We start from the raw sequence: 24,669 nt of genomic DNA on the forward strand, positions 1-24,669 counted from the left end.
GCTTTTACTGGTGTGAAGTTTCCGTGAGTGACACTGCACAGAGTGGGGCATTGTCTTTCAAACAATCAGCCAAGTCAGCTTCTGTGAGTCTTTGCACTTTCCTTCTTCATACCAGATCAGAGAAGCTCTGCATGCCACAGAGTTGAGCTGCCCTGGATCTGGATATACGAGTGTGACCCTAAGTTGGAGCAGGATGAGGGGGGATTAAGGTTCATTGAATTGGCACTGATGAATTGGCACCCATCAGTCTTGGAGCTTGCTTGGAAAGCATGCAATCAGAGCAGTCCTGTAGGAGCTTCAGTGGTTTCTGCTGCATCTCTGTCTGTGGAAGGGTGGGAGCAAGGTGTTAGTGTTTTGAATGTAAATCTGTGGTAACAGACAAATTCAGGACTTACAGCATCAGGGTTTTGTGGGACCAGTGCAGTTTCATTCTTTTGTTCTTTTTGTTCCATAGATCTTGCACTAAAAATGAGAATTACTTGCTTTGGTTATAATTCTGTGATACTATTTATTATAAATGCTGGTTGCTTGCTTGAGCAAGAAATAAATTGATATTGTCTCTGCTCCAAACAACTAGAATTCATCATATCTAAATATTTAAAGTATTGCATTATTCTATTGCATGTATCGCTGAAATAAAGCAAGTGCACCAATGAAGCCAACAAACCTTTAATGGAAGCATTTGCATGAACAGCTAACACCATGTTGGATGTAGTCCACCAGAATAAAAGCACTTTGGGGCTATAGTATCTTGTTAAACACATTGTAAATGTTTTTGACAAGAAGCCTGGCAGAATTCAACCAGCCCTAGACAGCTAGCATGTCAGAGCATTTCTGAGTGAGATGTATTATCCTGTCCTGGACTGATAGCTTCGGATAATCCTCTAATCCAAGTGATTGCTTAAATGTTGCAGCCTGCTTAGTTTTGCTTGGTCTGGTATGACTTGCTGCTGGAGAGCTCAGGGTGAATTTAAAAAAAACCCAAAAGATTAAAAAGGAAAAAAAAAAAAACAAACTAGGACTGCAACACTGTGTCTGAATAAATGAATTTACCTCCAGCTGTTCAGGGTCCAGGCTGGACTTAAGGATGTTGTATCCCAGTGGTGTATTTGCTCTGTTAGACACAGCTCCTGGCTCTGTTTTGACTCTGACTTTGATCTGTTTTTCCTCTGACTTCTGGGATTTTTGCTGAGGCTGTCAAAGAGAAGGTGACTTGAAGAAGGCAGCGTGATGTCAGTTTTGCTCTGGAGGACACTGAAGCTTTTGCTTGTCCTTGTGTCTGACAAGAGTAACCTCTATTCTTGTACTGTTTTTCCTCTGCATGTCTTCTGCTCCCACTTCCATCACTACCTCCTTGCAGCAAGGCCAGACTGATTTTCATATACAGTAGCCAAAGAACATTTGAGAAGCCCGTTCCTTTAGATGTTTGCTTGATGGTAGAGCAAAGTCGTTTTCTTTGCACTCAAACCACAAAACAATGGGGGTTTGGAAAGTCTGTGTGGAAGATGCTGTGGAGTGGAGGAATTCAGCTAAGGCAGCTGCCCTGTTCTCACTGCTAGTGAGCAGTGTCACATCAGGATTGTTGATTTTGCCCTTGTGTTGAGGTGGGGGAGAGTCAGGTACTGGGGTAATATTTCAGAGTCCCAGACTGCTTCCTGTTGCCAAGAGGACTGAGAAGGGAAATGATGTGCCCTGCACCTGGGCCAGGCTGGCAGCAGAGCAGAGCCTTCCTCCAAGGAGAGAGAACCACCAGAGCCCCACCAGTACCCTGGAGTAGGTGGAGCCTGACCTTCCTCATCTGGTTCTGAGTGCCTGTGTGCCTGTTTAATCCCTCTGTCACTGGCCAAGAAAAGATACCACACTACTTCACAAGTGAGAATACTGAGAAGCAAAAGATTAATAGCTCATGATTTTCTTACCTCTGCTCTTAATTGTTCTGAGGACAGAGAGAATCCTCCCCCTCTTCTTCCTCCAAGAATCAAAACACCTCTTTGTTTTTCTTGTCTTTTACAGATCAATTTTGTAGCCTGTCAACTGTTTGCACTTTTGGCTGCATTTTGGTTTCGTATTTACTTGAGTCCCAGTCATGCCAGCTCCGCTGTTCGCCATGCATTTGCCACCCTCTTTGGAATATACTTTGCTGTCTTCTGCTTTGGGTGGTGAGTATTTAGTCACCATTTAGACAAGGTGTGGGTAAAAATAATTTTAAACTTCATATCACTTTTTTGGATTACATCTTTTTAATCTGAAGGCCCTTATTGCTACCTTAAAAAAAAATATCCTAACCAACATAACCATTCCAAACCCTCAAAGTGGAATGACTCAGTAAAGTATTTTTAAGTGAAGTATTTAATTTAATTTGTGATGTTTGTTCTGGAAGTTAAGGCCACACCAGTCTGCTGTGAAGATACCTCTTCTGGAAAAGATGTATCCAATTTGAATGTGCACTTTGAGCCAGGCTACTCTTTCAGTTAAACATACGGATAATATCTTTCTAAGAAGTATCAGTCTGTGTTGGATAGTCAGGCTATAAAGATGTCCTGTGGTAATCCACGTTTACTGATACCCTGATATGACATCACATTGATGTCATTTGCATAGAAAAATATTCTCTTGTTCTGAACTACCAGCACTTCTGGGTAAAATAGAAATTATCTAAATACTCACTTTGTTGTCTTCAAGGTATTCCATTCATCTTTTTGTCCTGGTGATGATGAGCTATGGCATTATCAATATGGCGAGTATTCCCAACATCCACAGGTGAGCTGATGGGGCTGCAAGTCTGCAGCTGCCCCTCTGATAACTTCTCTGCTTTCAGGGAGAATCAGGGAGCTTTTGGAGCTTCTCTCTTTCCCTTCTTTTCTTTCCCAGTTACTTACAGAAGCTTTGTTCATGGAGTTACAGAAGCAAATGTAATCTCAATTTGTGGATTTTTTGGGTTGATGTATTACATTTTCCTAAGAAATTGCTGGCATTAAAATTTGACTTTTGCAGGCATAATAATTTATGGACAAACCTTTGATTTCTTAAACATAATGAAGTCATGTTCTCCTTGGTCTTGTATTTTTCCAGATTACATTTTTAATGTGTTTTCCCCATTGCTGTTTGGCCTTTAGGTATTTTCCACTTATTCTTGAGTTAGGTTGTTCAAATAAGGTCACTGAGGCAGCTTAGCTTAGTGATCCACAAAATGAGGTCTTGCTTTTGGTACTGGGCTTTGTGAAAAAGTAGAAAATACCAAAACTGTTATTGCTTAAAGTAGAAGCTTATGGTTTGGGTATGTGACAGGTGTTTTCTGTCTCTGCACTGTCTGATTGTCTTTGTAGCTGCTGGTGAATGCTGAGAATCCACATAAATCTGGGCTGGGGAATGAAAACCCTTTCTTCACTTGCCTTCAAGGCCAGGGCTGTCTGAGAATCTGATGGTCAGATAATCCTCTCACCTTCCTTTTTTCCTGAAGAGACCCCTCTCAAAATGGGAACTCTACTTATGACTTTCCTAATATTATTTAGAAATGTGAACTGTAAAAACAATCCTGTCTACAGCAGCTACTAGCATTTTGCACCAGCAAGATAGGGTATTAACGAGGTATTTTTTCCACCCTTTCACAGAGTGCAAAGCCCAGAAGTCTAGAGGTAATTAATAATGTCATAAAAAAGAAAGGTAATTGGACAATGTTTGTTAAAGAAATGCCATCCAGAGACCAAAATAAAAAGGTGTTAAAAATTTGTAGTATGGTTTTCTGGTCATTGTCCCTGCATGTCACTTGAGGGAAATGCAGGAGTTAGTGGCTGTAGATTAGAAGAACTGAGTCTACAAAGGAATCATCCACTAGTTATTTACATCTTCCCAGACAACTTGGGGTGGTGATAAGGAAAAGGACATAGCTTCAACGGGAAACCCCCTTACTCTTCCTCTTTAGCCAATTAGCCACAGTGGCTAACAACAAAATAGCTTTATACTGAAACACAAATCAAGCTAGTTTGTATAATGTCACCCACTGCTGCAAGACAGTCATGTGTTGATTTGAGTCAATGTGAAATGCCCTTCCAATGTGCTGAAAAACCTCAGGAGTTCTGAGGGAGGATTGAGGTGGGACTTTTCTATTGTATTCTACTAGTCACAGCAGTGTGACTCAAAGTGCATCCACATTTTTAATTTTGGCAAATTAAATGTATTCAAACCAGTTGAGAGTAAGCTAGAACAAGGCCACTTTAAGGTCTTGACATGTTCATATAGGGGAACAGATCCCTCAGAGTGGGGCTTCAAGACTTGGCTCTTTATTCCCCCAGAAAAACACAGTGGAAGAGAGCAAATTAAATAAACTGCATAATTTAACCTTTATACTCTTTTCCCTGGTTATTTTTTGCTAGTTTGCTCTCTGGTGAAGCTGCTAGCCTTCAAGGCATATAAACGGACAAATTAATCCAGCATCAGAAATGCTCCCAGCTGCAGCAGCAGTTCAGTGTATCTCTCCCTGCTTGCCCCCTGTTTCAATCTAAGTGCTTTACACCTCAGCATGGGGGCTTAGTTTAGATCCTTCATCGTGCATCTCGCTGTTTCATATCTGAGATGGGTGATTTGCCTTTGGATGGATGCTTTCCATGAGGAGAAACCAAGGACCTTGCTGAGGCAGGACTGAATGCCTGACCCAGATAAAATACAATAAATTCTATTCCGAATCTCCTGAAGAATCTGTCATGTCCCTTCAGTCTGCTTTTCATCCAGCTGTTTGCTGTGGGCCACATGACCCACAGGTTGCCTTGTGATCCATCACTGTCACTCACACTGCAGTTTATTAGCCCCCTGGGGAGAAAATACTAATTTCTTTTAAAACCAGCCATAATTTGACAAAGGTCTGGCTCTTTTTCAGTTGTCTGCTGCCTGATCCTCTTGCCTGATTTCACCTTTAGTTCTCCCGTGGTGGATGTTTTCATGGGTCTGTGGAGGACCCTTCTTGGCAGTGTGTGCTAACCAGCCTCCCGAGGCTCAGCCCTACCAGGCATGCAGGATGTGCCATCTTCTGTAGTCTGTTGGTCTTTGCCTCTTCTCTCCTGCATGGATAACCTCTGCTATGGAGGACACCAGTAGACCTGGTCCTGGCCTGTCCATATGGTGCCAGCCTTTCATTCTGGTGTCCCAGCTCTCCATTGCAGCGTAATTTGCTTCATGTGTCAGTCTGTCTCCAAGCATCCATCCACTTCTTTCCTCCCCAGTATCCTCTTCCTTGCTCATGTAAATACAGGGAGAAGTACTTGTATGAAAGGCTGCATTTGCCCATGCAGACACTGCAATATTTTCAGTCTTCAGACTATTCAGTTGTTAAGGTAGAATCATGTTCCCACCCTACCCAACAGAAGTGTGCTATCATCTTGAAACACAGAGTGAATTTATCACATCCTACCTAAGGAATGCTTCTGAAGTGATCTTCTAGGTCCTTTCCAATTTATCTGATTCTGTGATTTTTTTGGAAGATGGTGTGCTTCAGTGTGGAGAGCTGAAAGGATTGGACTATGTGCAATCATCTGCCTTTATATAATATAATGAGAGAGAGAATACCTTAAGCTTTCAGTCTTTGCTAAATCTGAGGAAGACTTATACATAAAGAACATTTACAGACAAAAATGCAGAGGATAACTTCAGTGAATGACATACAGTATCATCTGGTTTCAAATATTTAAGTTGGACATAAATTTCAAAATAATATATGAACATGGGAACTTTGAAAATTAAATTTTGCAACTTGAGCTGATCCTATTTTTTCTTCCATTTTTTCCCCTATCCCCAGTATGAGGAGACATGTCTGTAAGGTTCCAGCTGAGTACACAAAACCATGAGCCACCTTTGAGAATTTTTTCCAGGTCTTGTAGCATGACTCCAGACTTTTTAACAATCTGATTTGAAAAAACTGAAACAAGCCCAGCCCAATCTGAGTGATTCTAGTTCTTGTTGGTACTTGTGTTGGTAACTATGTGTTTTGTGTGTTGTGTTTTTAGGTACTCCTTTGTCGTAGCTATGGGATACCTCACATTGTGCCACATAAGCCGAATATACATATTTCATTATGGTATTCTCACTACAGATTTTTCCGGGTGAGTGAGTCTGCAAACTGTTTCCCATGTCAATCAGTATTAGTTGATGTTAGTAAGTTGTAAGAATATTTTTTATTTTCTTTGTGGAGTACCTGCAATTTTGTTTCCCTTAAGCTTTTTCTGAGGCTTTTGTTGTGATCTTTGGGGTTTTGTTGGGGTTTGTTTTGTTTGTTTTGTTTTGGGTTTGGGTGGTTTCTTTTTTGTTTGTTTGGGTTTTTTTTTGTTTGGGTTTTGTTTGTTTTTTTTTTTAAAGGGATAAGCACTGTATGATTTTTGTACTGATTTATTGTTTCTATTGTTTTCTTGCTATAAGGTGTGTAGTTGGGAAGGTAGAGCTTAGTTAGCCTGCCAGGTTTCCCTGCAGAGCAGCCTGGGAAGATTAACTGGGCAGTCTCTCCCTGGAGCTGTAGGAGTGACTTAAGTGGCTGATGCTCTGCTCCCTGGTGGTCTGCCCTGAGAGGTGGGGTGGGCTGCTCTTCTTCCAGCTTCCTAGGCACAGCTGTCAGCTCTGTGTCTCCTTTCCTCCACTGTGAATTATCTTGAAGCACCAGCTGGGAAGGTGTTTCCCAGCCCAGGCTCTCCAGGGTGTGAGGGCAGGACTTGGGCAGGGGTGAGTTGCTGATGGAGCTGGGTGAGTAACCCAAGCAGAGAGACAAGAGATCAGCTCAGGTTGTCAGCACTGATTCTGTCACGGGGCCAGCTTGTGGCTGCTGCTTAAATAGCACAACTTTTTGTATGCTGTGTTATGTGTGAGACAGTTTTCATACTGTAGTCTCTGCTTTCACTCAGAGAAGCAGTGGAGGATGCTTTGCAGAGGTAGAGACAGCTAACCCTATGTGCTTTGTTTGTGAGAGGAAGGTATGCTTCTGTGTGATTTAAAACCAGCATGCTAATCTGTATTCCACTTGTTTAATTGAATGTCTGAAGGCACAGTAATTAGTAACATACCATGGAAAATTTCTGTAAACTCACACAGTAAGTTTTACACAACTCTTCCAAGTCTCTTTAATCTTACAGGCACAGAGTAGGAGAATGAAGGTTTTTGCTGTCTTTGTGCCTGTGTCTCTCTCTTTAAGGTGGTGGATTTCAGCATTTAATTAAACTTCAGGTGGTGAAGTTTCTCTCAAACTCCTGAGGTTTTTTTATTAAGGAGGCTGCAGCAATAGGAATGTATATATTTAAATATATTTAGTTCTGTAATTTTTTTCTACAGTTCTTTTAATACACAAAGCATGTCCTCAAAGAGCATGTAGTACCAAGAAGGCTATAAATGGGATTGGAATGCTATAACTCAGTGTGTGTAAGAGACAGAGAGAGAAATGAGAGAGATCATGCTTTTCTGAATATTGTGTTCAGAAATGCACTGTGATGCATATTAACTCTCTCTCTCTCTCTCTCTGAATACATTTAATAAAGATCCAGCTGAGACTGGGGGCAAAAGAAGAGGAATGGTGGTTGTTATGGATTAAGTAGTGTTCTCTGCTCCCTTGATGGAAAAGTAATTACACTTATTTAATGATGAGCTTGAGTGAAAAAACAGTGCTTGAACTTACACTGTCATTTGATTTTGACTTGATGCCTCAAGATACACACCAATTCCTAAACTTCAGTCAAAAATAAAACTACCAAGTAGTAAACAAGTGGAAAATGTACTACAGATATGAATTGCATCTTCATGGTATACTTTAAAAGCTAAGAATAAATAAAAATACTGTAGTGGTATCAATAAAAACTTGCAATCCAAAGTGTTGAAACCCAGATCACCCTCATAAATCTGTCTTAAAACCTGTTTTCTTTAGCTGTAAATAAGTGCCCATTGAAGCTTTTTGCACATACCTGAACAGATGTAATGACCCAGAGAGACAAAATATACTGCCTGTACACAGTTTTACTATGTATGAGCAGCAACTGAACCTCCTCTTGCTTGTTCTCCCATATTTAATGGTTCCTCATCTGTTGCATGTGGTAATAGGGAATCATTAGGACAGGGTCTGGCTGGGAGGATGGCATTAAAATTCTCCCTCAGGGTTTCAGAAATGCATCAGACTGAACCATGGAGATGTACCCATCTCCCCCCAGCCTTCCACAGTTTTGGGTGAATGTGCCTGGGGATATATGTTGAGAAGGCAAGACACTGGATTTGGAGGAATCTTTAAGTTGCAACAAAAAACCCATCAGCTGCTGACTTATGTTTGAGGTTTCAGTACCCCATAAGTCTGGTGCTATCTGCTTGCAAGGAGGAAGTTTTAATCCACATCAAATAGGCACATAACCAGTTCTATTGCCATCAGCTTTCCAATGTCATTTTCCTGAAGTGATGAGCCATTGAGTGTTTCCCAGTGGCAGTGCTGTAAGCCAGTGTCCCTCATTTGCCCTCTTGATCTGCCTTGTGCAATTAACAATTTGCATGCATAACACTTTTGAAGTGTGCTTGCAAATACATTTTTAGAGTGTTTTTTCTAATAGTTGGCCGTGCTATTTTTTTGGGAGCCCTCCCATTTTGAGAACAGATCTTGTAAAATGCAGGTAGAGATGGAGAGAACAAGGTAACTTTTGAGTCATATCTTAAGCAAATTGGAAAATGGAAGATCAAGCTGTGGCATATCACTTCCAGGTTACAAAATAAGAAATAAGGGACTTCTTACCTGCTGGTGATTAGTTAATTCTTAACTCCTGCAAAGGGAAGATTTGGTCACTGGGTCTCACTGTCAAAACTGTATTCAAGCTGCTTGCAGCTTTTTCTCAATTTAAGAGTTCTTCATGTATTGCATAGTACTTAAGGAAAAACTTGTGGGCTTTTTAAAACTACTGCCAGGTTTTAAGGAAAACAATTTCCAGCTTGCTGCAGTTCAATTCCAATTATTTTTTAAAAATATGTATATATTTTATCAAAATACTTTCAGATATAATATTTCTCAAATAAGTGATTATGTAATTTAGGAATTTTCTCTCTATTGCTTCTTCAAAAATTCTATTTGTTTTTGAATGCTAATTGTACAGTGACTGCATCCTGTGCTTCCCCCTTAATTCAAATCAATCTTTGAGAGAAACATGCATGTTTTATTTTGCTTGGTTTGCCATGACATTTATACATTGTACCTGGAAAAATTAAATCCTAACTCTTTCTCTCTCTTATTTCTTCTTCTTTATGCTAAGAGGATTATGCTGGTAAGTTGCCTGCCTATACAACTTTATAAAAACCATAATAATATCATACAGTTTGTGTTTTTTTCCTTTGTATCACAGGCTCAGATTGAGTATAGCAATATAATAGCTTTAAGGAAAATTAGTTTAAAATGAGGAATCTTGATTCTGATTTTTAGAAAGTAGTAATAGATAGGATTTCAGTTGCGCAAGCTTCATGACCAAATGCCAGATGCACCTCATCATCCAGATAAAAGTCAGAAGATATGGAACTTGTATCTGTTTCAATTCTTTGCGTAATTTGGGCCATAGAACTTTTTAGTTTCCTCTTTGAATTCTTGCAGTGTCTGAGTAAAATTTCCTAATATTGCAGGTTTTTCAGTGAAATGTCAGAGAATGATTGTGTGTACAGGAGTTTCTTTCATATATGAGTAGTGGCTGAGAGATCTGGGGTTGTTTAGCCTAGAGAACAGGAGGGACCTTATCAGTCTTTACAACTGCTTGAAAGGAGGTTGTAGTAAGGCTAGGGTAAAGCTTCTCCTATATAACAAGTGACAGAACAAGAGGAAATGGCCTCAAGTTATACCAGGAGAGGGTTTGATTGGATTTTAGGAAGTTTCTTTATGGAAAGTGTTTCAAGCATTGGAACAGGCTGCTCAGGGAAGTGGTGGTGTCACCATCCCTGGAAGTGTTCATAAAAGATGCAGTTATGGCACTTGGGGACATGGTTTAGTGGTGAAGATGGCAGTGCTGGGTTAACAGGTGGATTAAATTATCCTAGAGGTCTTTTCTAGTCTTAATGATTCTATAATTCTTGCTACCATTCCTTACAGAAGAGAAACTCAGTTTGTGAAGATCACCACATGCAGTGTTCAGTATTGGTCTTAGAGAGACCATAGCTGAAGTATCTGGGAGACTTGAGCAGTTTTCCTTCCCATATCTGTCAAATCTGTAGCTTTTACACAAATGCTTTGGTGGACATCACTCTCCAGACATCCGCTTTGTGTTTTCCCTATCCCAAATGCGGAGCAGCAGCAGCATTCTCAGCAAACCACCTAGAAAGGGACGATTGTTGAGAGAACCCTTCCAAAAAGCCACATATATAAGCAGATGCTTCAGTAACAAGTGTCACTTCAGGCAGTGAATTTTTGCTCGGTGGTTAGTGCTTTGTTGCTAGTTTTTTCCTCTCTCAGTGGCTTCTAGTTTCAACCACAAAAGGAAGGAATAAAAGTACAGCAGCCGTTTTTCACAAAGGAACTACATTTGCTGATGAAAGCAAAGATAGATGTTACCATGTGAAAACACAGAGCAGAAATGTTGTCTGTTCCTGCAAGTTCAGTTGGTTATTTTTATTTTCTTGTCTTCTAAATGTATGACGTGCAGTATATTGCTGCAGTGTTTGTTCCTGCAGTGCTGGGTAACTTTGGTGTGCAGCTGGTCCCCAGAGGCAGTGCAGCAGTGCAGGTGCAGGGTGAGTAAGGGGGGTCAGTCTGTTTGCCATGCCTGCTTGCTGCTTTGCTGCTCAACTTGGTGCTTGTCCACTGGAAACAGCCTTGAGATCACTTACCATTGGAGTCACAGGAGCCCTACAGGAACTGCTGTGTGGGATCTAGGCAGATTTAAAGCAGGCTATCACTACTAGAGAGCTCCACGCATCTAGTACATCCCTGGACACTTCTCCAGAAGTAAACACTCTTTTAAATGAAATGCTTCTAGCATGAAAGCTTAAGAAATACTTCACACACACACACACAAAAAAATAAAAGACAACACATCACATGAAGGAAACTGTAATTTGCTTTGGAGGTGGCAAGTGTGTTTAGTGAAGTGTTTTTCCTCTGATGTACTTCAGTACTTCTTCCTTTTACTGTTGAAAGCAAAAGTACAAGCTCACTGCCAGCTTGGCCATCCCCTTGTCAGCAATGGTTACTGTCACAGCAGGGTGTGACTGTGTGAACTTCTTGTCATGGCTTCAGCGCTGCAGAGGTAACCCTGAAATACATGTTCTCTGTTTTGGAGTCTTGTCTGCTATGAGCCTTTTGACTCCACCTCCTCTTTTAGTGAAATCAGGTCAGTGGAAACTATTTCTAGCAAGCGTGTGCCAGACTTCTCCATGGGATTACCTAAGGTCAAGCAGACTGTGCTTGGAAAATGTCTTTTCTCTCGTAAGCATCGAAACTTGCTCAAGTGCAGAAGCCAGCCTGTGATACGGTGAGGACCCCCACAGCAGTCTACAAACAAAACATCTTTACTCCACTGACCTGTGCTTCTGGCAAATTTATTGCATTGGGGCAAGCTGTATTTAAAAATTATATTCACTGATATGTTCTCATTTGGAAGGATTTATTTAGGGGACTAAACCCTTCTATTGAGCATTCTCTGTATACAGTTGCATCTTAGTCTTGTGTTATTTCTCAAGACATCTAATGTGAAGTAAACAAAAACTCAAAGCTGTCTTTACCTTATGTTAAATGCCTTGAAAAATAAAATGGTCCTTGGGTCAATTTCTTGATTTTTTTTTTTTTTAATGAAAAATTGGCCACTATGGCTTGTGTGTAAGAGTTACTGCGCAGCTACAACCTAAGATTAAACTCATAGCCAATATATAAAACATGGGAAGGGAGGGGAAATCACACTACACATAAATCTGATTCTCTGATTCTGTGGTAGTTTGTATCTGTAGTGCTTAATAGGACAAATGAAGAGGGTGTGGAATCACCACTCAGCATGTGGCAGCAAAGCAATCGGTAGGTGTTCAAATGTGATGGATTACAAATTGTTTAGGCTCCTAAATGTGTTTTATTTCAAATGCTTCCTTCCTAGGGATAAGTCTTTGTGCTTCATCTGTAGTAGGTAGATTTTCTTTTTGAATTCAACCTAATTGCTCCCCTCCAAAAACCTGTGCATCACAAAATTTGGGAGTAAGAAAAGGTATTGGGATGTTTATAGTTTTGTTAACTTCCTTTCTTATTTTTAGCACTATTGACTTTTTCCAGTAGAGTCTAAGGGTTAAAATAGTATCATGTTGGAAACAGTTGAGTGTATGTGATATGGAGCTGTATTTAATGTATTGACATACTCAATGTTTCATTGCTGTTTAAAGTTACAGCTTGCCTGAAAGGCTGAATAGAAATAGTAATTCAATACTCTGGTATTTCAAAGTTATAATAATCAAAACTTACATGTTTAGGATTTTATGGTTTTTCCCTCCCCACTCCCCACCTTTAAGGGAGAGTTCCAGTAATGTAATTATTTTGTTGTGCTCTGTCTTTTCCTGCAGCAACATGGTCTCCCTGAGATCAAGTCAGTGGGGAATGGTGGGCAGGAAGAGAGGAGGGAGGAGAATGCTCCTTGTTCACCTGAAACATTGCTTACCCTTTGTGTGAAGTGTTGGCTGATACCTGACACTGATCTCGTGAAAGATTTAGTGTGTGTCATCCTGTAGCTACTCTACAGCGTTTTCCACCCACCTGAGGAGGGTAGAAAAGAGATCACAGAATCAGTTAGGTTGAAAAAGATCTCTGAGATCATCAAGTCCAACTTATGATCGATGGCTACCATGTCAATTAGACCGTGGCACTGAGTGCCACATCCAGTTGTTTTAAACACCTCCAGGGACAGTGACTCCACCACTTCCCTGGGCAGTGCATTCCAATGTCTAATCACTCTTTCTGTAAAAATCTTAATTAGATATCTAACCTAAACCTTCCCTGGTGCAGGTCAAGAGAAGAGACTGACTCCCACCTGGCTACACCCTCAGGCAGCTGTAAAGAGCAACAAGGTCCCCCATGAGCCTCTTTTTTCCTAAACAATCTAAACAATCCCAGCTCCCTCAGTCACTCATCATTGGACTTGTGCTTCAGACCCTTCCCCAGCTCTGTTGCCCTTCTTTGGACATGCTGCAGTCCCTCATTATCCCCTGAATTGAACTGAATGCAGGATTGGAGGTGTGGCCTCGCCAGTGCTGAGTACAGAGGGACAATCTCTGCCCCGGTCCTGCTGGCCACACTACTGCTGATACAGGCCAGGGTGCCCTTGGCCTTCTTGGCCACCTGGGCTCATGCTGGCTCCTGTTCAGCTGGCTGTTGACCAGCCTCCCCCAGGTCCTTTTCTGCTGGGCCACTTTCCAGCCACTCTGGAAAATATGTATGACATGTAATATGATGATATCAGGAGGGAGAGCAGGAGGTATCTAATGATACTTCCTTCCCACTCACCTTGACAGACATGTCGCTTTTGTTATTCCTTGTCTCCTCTGAAGCTGGGAGGTTTGAGGGAGAAAGACTGTCCATCTTTTCTGATGAAAGTGCAGGAAAGGCTGACTTGTTTTGTTGGCTTACAGTGTGCCATCAATGAAGCAATGAATTCCTAATATAGATGAGGAGAGCCTCTTTCCTCTGTGTTTATATGTATTATGAGTTCAGTGCAGGCTTTACTCCTGCTGCCCTTGGATTGTTTGCATTTTGGTTCTCTCTGGCTTACCATGGGGGCCTTGTCTAAGACAAGTGTCTAAATTTAGACACTTGAAGTCATACAGTTTTGGCTTAGAGCCTGAGGTTTAAAGTTACCCATTTCAATATTGACGTGAAGTGCTTGCCATAAGAAACATATGCAACAAATTGAAGCAATTTGAAGCAAGTGTTAATGTTCCCCCATAAAGCTAAAAAGGTCAAACACTTTCAAAATAAAAATTTGTGTTTATTGCAATAAAACGACTTGATTCAGTGACAGCCTCTGTTTCTCTTAAGGATTAAAAAAAAATCTGCCTTTTCATATGCTTAAAGGATTAGGATTTATGTATCTTTGAAAGCAAAGCTGAATTTTGTCTGGGAAAATCTACTTTGGGAAACAGGATGTTGAAAATAATAATAATAAAAACAGCTTATAAATCACTTTTCTTGAAAGATTAATTGGAATAAAGTTGAGAATGACTGTTTGACAATATTGCTGGAAGATGAAAAGTCATTGTTGAATTTGTCCATTCCTTAGCTATTATCAGTGGTCTAGGTGACCCAAGAAGAGCTGCTGTACAAACCCCTCTGTTACAATTTTATTCGAGTTCTGTGTATATTTAAGCCTATTTTGATTTTTTTTTTGTGCTAACTTTTTTAATTGGCAGTTAAAGTAGGTACTTCTGAAGTGATAAAAGCAGTTTCTGATTGAATAATTGGCTGATATTGCATGTTCTGGTTTTGGGTAGAAAATGCAAATTACCCTCACAGAATTACTTGTGGTCTCTTGAAAAAGTGTTTAAAAAAACCCCACTTAAAATGAAAGAATGTCTTTTGCCAGTATTTGTGTGTTTACCATGCTCAGCCCATGAATTATCTTGGGAATCTGTTTGATTTATATTAGGAGGGGTAATCAGGTTGTAAACAGTTTACCTTAGCCATTGGGTTTACATTTGATTGTAGCCAGTAGGTTGATTTAGTTAAGGATGATCCAGAATCTCTTGAAAATCTCTGTAGAACATAAGTATTTGACTGTTATTTTAGACAGAGACTACATCAGTGAATGTAAGTTCCACAGTTTTTTCTTTACCTTGAGAAATCTGTGACAAAAATCACAGTTCTTGAACTAAAAAAAAAAAAAAAAATCCCTCAACTTCTTTTTTTAGTTATGTCCCAGAAAATATATTTCAGTAGTTAAAATGAAGAGCTGTAATGTTTGGGGCAAACATCTATGTCTCTTAAAAAAGTTCCATATACTAGTCAAACAGTGTAAATAGTTAAATAAATGTGTACAAACTCAAGTTTTCATTTCCAGGTTGAAGACATCATTTGTGTTCAAACAGAAACCTCCATCTGGTTAATGCTGTCAATTTATTCTCAAATGGAGACAACCCATTGTATTAATCCTCAGTGAAGGCAGATCTCTTGTGGGACTGGTTTTACATACAGTCATCACAACTAATGCTTTTAAAATGTGGTGTATCCTCATCAGCCATTCCCATCCTGTGGCTATTGTTGTTGTGAGTGATCTGGGCACCCTGTGCTACTGTCCCCAGTGTCAGAGAGATTGGGAGAAGCAGTGTGATGGGTTGCTCATCCCTTGGTTTGCCTGCCATGGGTCCTTCGAGATGTTCAGCACCAGGCTTTGTGCCTGGGGTGCCACCCTAAACTGAGGAAATGGTCAATTATCCCCCTGGTTTTCCTACCATCTTTCCTCTTACCATCCTCTAAATGCTCTTGGCTGTGTCCTTTATCCTTGTGGGAGCCAGCTCCTGATCCCACCAAGCTGAGTTTAGTCTTTTTCCCCATTCCTTAGCTGCAGCAGCTCACATTTGCCTTCAGTGCCAAGAAGCTCTGTAAAGCTGGATATGGGAAGTATGACTGGCCCCACTGGGAGCAGTGGCTATTTCTGTGCGGAGTGTTTAGTTGGCACCAAAGCTGCTGGGCTTCTGCAAGCCTGCCTCGGGTACAGCCAGCTCCTTTTTCCAGAGGCTCCAGATCCCACATGCCCATACACTCCCAGCTGGATGGTGTATCTTGTACGGGCTGTTCACAACGTAGATGCGTGGCCAATAAGCAAGCTGGAAACTGCTGTGCTGACAGCTATTCTGGTATTTGCACACAGTCCTAATTGATAGAGCTATTCATGCGGGGAAATAAGCATCTGTATCTGCAGAGTCAACATTTTTTAGGGCACTGAGGAGACAAACAATAGGAGAGTAACAAACAGTAAGAAGAGCCAGAGTTGGGTTACAGCAGCACTGCTGTATTCTAGTGTTTAGTTGTATGGGGCTTCAATTTGCTCTTTGCCTGAAAAGAAGCTCAGTGGGCTGCAGAAGCTGGTATTTCCTGGTGGTGTGATTTCTTCTGAACTACAATTTGCAGTGTTGCACGATAGGGAGATATAAAATAAGGCTTTGTGTGCACTTAGCAATTAAAAATTCCAGTGCAAGTTACTGTGGGGTTGTTTTGAACCCAGGCAATTGTCTTATGCCTGAGTGCCTGCTTCAGCTTTAATTGGATGTTTTCTACTTGTTGCTAATACAGTTATGCCTTTTAAAGGCATAAAGACATTCAGTGAGAAAGTTGGGAATAATTTGTATTGCAAGACATGTAACTGTTGTTTCTGTCTTTGTTATAGTCCGCTGATGATAATTACACAGAAGATCACAACACTTGCATGCCAGCTACATGATGGTAAGAAAAGGAATCTCTTCCCATGTTCTGAAGACAGCCTGTATATACCAGTGAATTTCGTGGTTGATTTATGGAGTGAATGAATGTAGTTCAGTGAATTGTTCCAAATGAAGCGGAAAAATGCTTTATGGAAGAAAATTAGAAACTTAAACTTTTGATCAGTTTTTAGGCTCAAACTGTCTTTGCAATATCAGAGACAACTGGTTTCCCCTTTGGGTATTCTACTTCCTTGGGACCCAATTTGGATTTTAGCTAGTACCAGTATCTCCTGTTTAGATGCTGCAGTGCATCTCCATTAAGTTCTCTGAAGCTGTTACTGATTCTCAGAAGTCAAGAGCTGTTGATACATATGTTCAGTCATTCATGTTAATTTAGCAAAAAATATGCTAGCCCTGATATATGTGGTGGTAATGTACTCCATGAATTGTGAGAGATAGAATTCAGTAGCTTTTCCCCAGTGCAGAGAGAAGCACAGTTGCAAGCAAAATAACATTGTCTTCAGTCTTGTGCTGTGCTGTGACAAAGAGCGCTATTATTTCCCTGTAAAACGCCTGTGTCTAGTACAGTGCAAGGGCTAAAAATGTCACTTGTCATCAGTAGCATTATTGCTTGTGCCTACTGATGTTGCCATGTGAATTTCTGATGGTCTGAGGCCCACTGCCTTACAAGCTGTGGGTGACTGAATAAGTGCCTTGCTATAGAGTTGTGAGCAAAGATTTAGGTGATGGCACACGGGGGCCTGGCATTGTTTGCAAGCCAGGATTGGACAAGTGAATCTAATGCTTTTATCTGGGTATAATAGATACAGCTGGAAGCTTGGCTAATTGACCATGTTGGCATTCATGTTGCCGAGGTTTATCTGCTTCTGTAAGTTGAGTCAGCTCAGGAATTGCTGCAATTCCACAGCAGCCAAGGTACACACCTAGGATATTGAATGACCAGACAGAAAGGAAAAAGACAACAGCAGAGGTAGAGGCATTCTACACAGACGAGAAATCCTACAGATTAATGGTGGTGGAAAAGGCTCATTACATTGCAAACATCCATATATGGAGCAGTTGATCAAATGAAGGCAGCTTGCAGTTCAAGCATCAGTGGCAAATTTGTATTTGTAAAAATTTAACACAGCTGTCAGTAAATGGAAACAGACAAACAAAATACCCAGTTCTTTAAGTAATTAAGTGCTAATTGTTTCTCTGAAATTCAGGCCCTCCCAGTATTTACAAACTGAAACAGTGGAGAGAGAATGCAAATGAGCAGCTTATCAGCAGTCGTTTTAGGATGTGGGTCCTGTGTCTGTATTGGTAATTATGGCCAATATGTTTGGAACAGTAGTGACAATTGGTGCCAAGCCCCTGATCTTCTGGGGCTGTGCACATGGAGCTGTGCACATACTCCACATCAAGTCCTGTGACTCATCCCGTATAGTTCTGCTGAAGCCAGTGGATTCCCTGCAGTGTGTGCAGCTAAAGTTCTAGGGTGAAGGTTTTGAGGTATGTACTATAAGCAGTATCTGTTTACCACTGGCCATGACACAAGATTTTTCCATCGTTTTCCTGGGACATTGAGTTTATGTGCTACCTCTGGCCCCAAAGGTCTTGTGCACTCAACAGGAGGTCACCCTTCCAGTCTGGACCTTGTACAATTCCAGATTATTACTGATGTGGATGTTTAGGCTTGCTTCAGCAGCAGGCAGCTGGGCTGCTCGTTCACACCAGTGGACCTTCTGTTCCCTGAATCCCTGTTTCCCTTCCCCTGCCCACTCCTCCTGCTGTGAAATGCTCCATTTCTCACCAATGAGCCAGCGGGAGGCTTGTGCTTAAATGAGCCAGCAGCTTCTGGCAACAGAGGTTTTTCAAGCCCAGGACAGTTTGTAGAGGTTGTTGGGGGTCGCAGCCAGTTGGTGGCATTGCCACTTCCATTGTGTGTGTGGGAATGCTATCTATGGCTGCTCTTCCTGACAGTGTAGCCAGGGTGAGAAGGGGGGAATGAGGTAAGGAACTGGGTAAAGAGATAGAGTAGAACTTGACATAAAAGTTAGAGATTAAGACGTTTAAAAACCACCTGTGACAAAGAAATTTTGAAATTATGGCTTTAGAAATTTATTTGTGGGGTGCAAGCATAAAGCTTTGGGAATAGCTTTTACTGTTTGTCTTTTGGAATGATCTAATATGTCTTTTCTTTCCAGGAATAGGACGACAAGCTGAGGAACTCACTGCTGAGCAAAATCGGCTTGCTGTAAAGTAAGGATGTAATTATCTGAGTTATTTGTGTCTAATTTCTTCCAAAGAAGTTGACTGTTTAGGTTGTTTGTTATTTGTTCTTTTGTTTTGTTTTGGGTTTTGTTTTTCATTACAATGTCAGGGACAGCATAGTGGCCCAGCTATGGAAATGTTTCCTGCTACTTTCCAGTCCATGAGATGCCAGAAGTCCTACATGCCTTTTCTACTTGCTTGAGAAGTTTTGTTTTTGTAATGCTGCTGTCATCACCCTCCTTACACAAACATACCTTCTCCCTTTTATTCCTTATTTCTTCAGTTCAGGACTTCTGCTTTTATCACCTGTGCTGGTCAGCAAAGCACTGAAGTACTTGGCAATGTCTCATTGATTTGAATATGTACACCACATGCAACAGAACAAGTCTTTGCTGTATTAACTCTTTTAAATTCAGGCTAAGACTATACTATACAGGCTTGTTGGCTGTTATCTTCATCTGATCTGTGATGTGCTATTTTTTCAAGAAATTACTCCTCCCCTGTCAACAATCTACTGCATAGTAAAATTCCATTTTGGTTTGAGTCTGACAGTTCAAGTGCTGCTTTTCCTTGCCATAATTTTTGCACACTGGATTTTATTTTTTTTGGTCTCCCTCCATATTCTTAATACTCCTAGGTCTCTGCATTATGCAACTCCTCATTTTTCATATGGAGAGAGGACCTCTTAGAGCACCCTTTTTTTCCTAGGTTGTCTCTCAATACAAGTGCAACATGTGAGTGTTTTGTTGATGTTTTTTAGAGGTTTTTTAAATTTGTTTATTAATGAAGAATTAGTGTTACAGAATTACTCTCAAAACCATAACTACTTTTCATCATGATATGTTTGTTATAGCCAAGGAAATTATGTCCTTAATTTCCAAGGTAGAAGATTCAGCCATCAGAAAATCTGCCTATGAACTTCAGAAAGTAAGAGTGTCATTTTTTGAAAAGCAAAAATCTTGTGGGTAGCTGTGACCCCATAGTATCTATTTTTAAAGCTCACGGCATAATTTGTAACTTCACTTGGCCCTTAATTCTAGTCAAATTCTCACTAAACAGGCTTGGTTTTTTTCCTTGTACAGTAGATGAGTTCATAATAGAAAAGAAGATGCCAATAGCTTGTGTGTCAGTGGCAGACAAGTCATAACTGAAGAGTTTTAAATCCCCTTTGGTAATACAGCCTTTTGTCTTCCCTCCTGTTCTTGGTCTGTTTTTGTTTCTCACTCATCCTCTGTACATTCCTTTGTGCATTGCTCATGTCTCCCCACCCAACCATGTGCAGAACCCAAGTTGAAACTAATGACTTTATTTTTAATCTTACTGTAGAGCTAGGAAGCCCACATCATGGACCTGTTTTTGCAGGACAGAAAGATGACTCTTATCCCAAATAGTTTGCTTCATCTTTCTGTGAAATGCTTTCACCAGAGAACATACCATTTAGGCACTAACATCTACAATAACCAGTAGGGTGAATGCAGAAAATCCTTGCTAATCTAACTGTTTATTCAGACTAATTCCACTTCAGAATAGAAGTAGGCAACAGAAAATATTTAACTGTTGCTTAGTTTTTCTGCTACAAATTTGTTTTAGTCTTAAAGAATTTTAAGTGTGTTTTGGTTATGTGTGTCCATCTGTGTCTTGGGCAGGAGAGCCCTCAAGCACTGTGCCCGAGTTTGTGCTCCCATCTGAGGGTTCCATGTTTACTTGAATGGTAACAATTAGGACACTTGTGGAGAGCACTCACTCTAATGCAGTGCAGAACACAGTGCACAATTTGGATGTTGGCATTTTCTGCCACATAAAAACCCTGAGCCTAACAATTTACAAATTACACTACTGCTGAGAGGCCTTTGCAGCTTTCTTTTTCCATCGTAATGATCTGTAGCAGAGGCAGTGGATCTTCTTAATTTTACATCAAATGTACAGCCCCAGAAGGAACTAGTGGGATATGCACTTGCAAAATGGAAAAAAAATAATATGACAGAGTTTCTTTGACTTTCATCTTCAGCAGTCTTTCAATTAATGTGTTTTTTTTCCCTTAGTTCATGATGCAATACAGGCAATTACTTCCTTTATTTGAACAGTAGGAGAGAGTGCTTATTCATTCTCTTCCTGTATGTCTCACATAACACTTCCTATTTTTCAAAAGGCTGAACTGAAGGGTGGGTGAGAGCTCCTCCCAGGGCTAAGAGTCCCGGTTCTGGAGACTCCCTGCCCTGTGGTTTTCCCTGACATCCTGGGCAGATGTACAAAACCAAATACCAGCTTTTTACTCCTGGTACTGCTGACTGTCCAAAATTTACACATTTATTACTGTTTTTAGCTAAAAAGTTTCTGAGATTGCAATTTTTCAAATCATTTGCATTAGTTCACCTGTAGTTTAAACACTTCCATGTTACCTTTGCTCTGACTGCCATCTACCAGACATCACCAGAATATGACAGGCTGCGTTTCATCTCCCCCAGAACAGATCTAGAGAGTTTTCAGCTGGAGGGAAAGGGGTAGGAGAGAGGTGAGAACTTTGGCAGACATTGGTGAAAGCTTTTGATGTGTTTTACTTTGTTTTGGTTTTTTCTATCTGTTCTGTTGTGTGTGGCTGATTTTTCACAGGTCAAGACCTTCTTTACTGGAGTATTTAAGTTATCTCCTCAATTTTATGAGCATCATAGCAGGGCCTTGCAGCAATTACAAGGATTATATCGCCTTCATTGAAGGGAGGCACGTGCACATGAAACTGTTAGAAGTGAACTGGAAGCAGAAGGGTTATGACAGACTTCCTGATCCTTCTCCAACTGTAAGTTTCAAAATTACAAAGATTGATTGTAGTGGGGCAGGAAAGTACAGCTTTGTACATGATTCTCATAATTAAAAGCTAAGAAGAAAAACCAGTTTTGGGTTATCTTGCCAGTAAAGGTTATAGTGAGTTTTTTCTGTCAGTGGCTGCTGTTTTTATCACAAGGTCAGGGGTGAAGGGGCTAGCGAATTTGCCAAATGGATTTGGCATGCAAAAAGGGTCACTTGTTAGTGGTTGTCCTTTGTGCAGTGATGGGAATGGGCTGCAGGTTCTGACAATAACAAGTTGCAGTCCAGCTCTAGACAGAAGAAGAAATGTCAGAAAAACCCAAAAAAGTCAAATCTCCCCCATAAGTGCGGGAGATATTAGAAATACATGAATCACTGCTAATCAGAAACCGTAGCCTGTCCAGGTTGTTTGCAAGAGTACGTTTTATATACTTTAAGATGATTCAAGAGGTACTTTTTCTCACATAGTTTTAACACTAATCTGGTTTTATATCTTTTTAATATTACTTAAAACGTTCTTAGAAAATAGAAAATATCCTTTTTGTAAAGCAGGACAGTGTAGCATGAGGTTCAGATTTCTCTCTCTTATCTTAAGGTGACACTGAAAGTGTAGTTTTGTGAATGTGCACAGAATATCTGCTCTGAAGTTGAGCATATGCTTTTGTATAATGATTCCTATTGCGCACGGTGTCTTTCTACTGACCCTAGTAGTGTTAGTTCTGATATACATTAGTCTGACTAAGGTCAGAATAAGGCCTATATTGTAGAGGCTGCAAGTCAGAAGAGAATATTAAAATCTGCATTAAAAAAAAATCACATTACTTTAGTCCAGAATTTGGAGAATCTATAAAAATAGATCAAAAATCAAAAGCATTAAAAAAATGTGGTTGTTTTAATAGTATATTGTATTTTTGTTAGCCTTTTGAGAACATGAGTCAATTTTCACATGGTATCCAAGTGCCAGATTACTTTTTAATTACAACTGGATCAAGAGTGTGTATTTGCAAACAAGCTTTGCACTACTGCAATGATTGTCAATAATGGTGTGTAGGAAGCTAAGGAGCTGGAATAGAAAACATGTGGCAGAGCACATACCCTGTATTGTGGGTACAAGTATGCTGCAACAACACAATGCTTTTTGGACAAATAATTTTTAGCAAGACTTCTAGGTGGCAGGTGGGTAGTAAGACCTACTGTTGTACAGAATACCAGTGCTTTTGGCTTCCAGGAGGAACCCAGTCTTTAGTTCCAGGAGAGGAGAGTACATTTAGAGAAAATTTCTGCTTTCCACTGTAGGGCTTGATATGTTTCCTTTCCCACTTTAGAATCTTCGCACACTGGTGTGAAGTCTTTCATGAAGTTCATCACTAATTTGACTTGTGATTGTCCTACCTATCTACACATAGTTCAGTAAACCAAATTAAACTAGAGCTGTGACTGTGGCCTTTTCTTGGTCACCTCTTCTAAATTAATTAGTATCAACTTTGTCATTGCTAACTTTAATGGTTCTTGAAGCCCATAGTTTTTGTATGTCATGAGCACTGCCTTGTTCTTCCCCTTAAGCAAGTGTTTCTAATGAATGTTTCATTGTTTGTGCTTTTTAGGGAGCAGTGATGTACAAGCTGTGTATCACACTAGTATCTCTCATTTTATTCTTGACACTTACCAAGAACTTTCCAATGGCATATATTATTGATAACGAATTTCTTGATAAAACTCCCTTCTTGTCAAGACTTGGTTACCTGTATGTTGTAACACAGGCAGCAAAACCAAAGTATTATTTTGCATGGACGTTGGGTAAGTCTGGCTACATTATGTACTTTTGTGTGTAGCAAATAAGTTCCTAAATGGGCAAGGAGGTCTGAAATCTGAGATGGCGGGGGGGGGGGGGGGGAAATTGTCCCTAGACCTGTAGTTCAAGTTCACGTGGGAGATGTGTTCCTTTAGGCAGTGGGCCCTGTGCTTGTTGGAGGGCTGGTGCTAAGCCTTGCCTCTAAAGCACTGTGGGGTCCTGTATACACCTTGGCTTTAAGCAGTCCAGAGAAAAGATTGTAGAACTGTGGGGAACAAAGGAAGTGTTGGGAAGGATCAAAATGTCTGCAAGGAAGAGGAGAAGTAAGAGGGCTCACTGAAGAGGGAAGAAAAATTTTTTTAGAAGCCAGTCAGACTGGTGGTCAAAATAATATTTTTGCATTTTACCTTCTTCTTTTACAAGTCATATTTCACCATCTATGTGTGAGGAGTCAAATCCTTTAGGCCAGGCTGAAAATATCCTGGATTTGTTTACTGGTGTTACAAGACACATTGTGTCTTTAACAGGGGAGATCCTGTAAGTCCAGCAAGGAATGCATACACCTTGAAGTAGAGCAGGGTCATTGTGACGGGATGGAAATAGCCAGGGAGATTCATTGCAAGGCTGTGATTAAAGTGCTGGCAATAAAACTGTCAGATTCAGGGAAGGCAGCCAGGATTGGCATGTGTGGGATGGGAAAAGCTTTGAGATAAAGAATGGCTTGCTCACAAACTTACTTTTGTGGGATTCAATGTTAAATTGTTGCCTCCATTTTTTCTGGCATTATAGTTAACTGGAAGGCCATTATTAAAGAGATAAACTGAACTTGCATTTGTGACAAGACCAAGCTGCAGAAACTCTAGAAATGTCTTGCAAATGAGGTAGTTTGCAGAAAAGTATGCATTGCATAGTGGAGGGTGAGGCCTCATCTATTCACATCCCAAATCCAGGCACTTTATCCTTTTTTTATCCTTTCCCAGTTTTGCTCCTAGTGGCATGGCCCAGGGCATTACAAAAGTCGTGCTGAAAGGGGCGATAGATGCTTCCTGTCCTCAGGAGACAGGAAGATCCTGTGGGCCAGCTTCAGGCAGGGTTGTTGTTTATTGTTGGAGGAGTTTTAAGCAGGGAGAAGATGAAAAACATGGGGAGCTTTCTTTCCATCAGTAAAACCTATCTCATTTAGGAAAGTGGAAAACAGAACAGAAAGTTTCAGGTTAGAGAAGGTTGCTTGTTTATTTATTTATTGTTATTCTTGTTACTTATAATTAGGTTCCCTCCCTAGTTTTGTGCACCAGGTCTTCTCCATGAGCTTGTGCCTGTACTCACAGCATCTACAAAGCAAAATCAGTTTTCATTCTTGGGGAAGAAATGCTGACCTTTTAAAAGAATAACCAGACTTGTATTTTGTAAATGACCTGGAAGGAAAAACCTAACCT

The 24,669-nt window shown here is 40.5% G+C and overlaps 1 protein-coding gene across 3 annotated transcripts in view; it reads left to right on the forward strand.

Moving 5' to 3' along the window:
- MBOAT1 (membrane bound glycerophospholipid O-acyltransferase 1) overlaps window positions 1-24,669 on the forward strand; it is a 61,112-nt gene that overhangs the window by 20,675 nt on the left and 15,768 nt on the right. For all 3 annotated transcript variants that reach the window (XR_013340504.1, XM_077785584.1, XM_021553460.3), the window contains exons 2-8: window positions 2,014-2,159; window positions 2,683-2,760; window positions 5,997-6,092; window positions 16,329-16,384; window positions 18,573-18,627; window positions 21,250-21,433; window positions 23,046-23,238. Coding sequence is in view for 2 of the 3 variants with exons in the window: in XM_077785584.1 (XP_077641710.1) it covers window positions 2,014-2,159; window positions 2,683-2,760; window positions 5,997-6,092; window positions 16,329-16,384; window positions 18,573-18,627; window positions 21,250-21,433; window positions 23,046-23,238 (808 nt within the window). In the remaining variant the exon portion in view is untranslated. The remainder of the gene's footprint in view (window positions 1-2,013; window positions 2,160-2,682; window positions 2,761-5,996; window positions 6,093-16,328; window positions 16,385-18,572; window positions 18,628-21,249; window positions 21,434-23,045; window positions 23,239-24,669) is intronic.

Source organism: Lonchura striata, chromosome 1, assembly GCF_046129695.1.
Source record: "Lonchura striata isolate bLonStr1 chromosome 1, bLonStr1.mat, whole genome shotgun sequence".
NCBI lineage: Eukaryota > Metazoa > Chordata > Aves > Passeriformes > Estrildidae > Lonchura > Lonchura striata.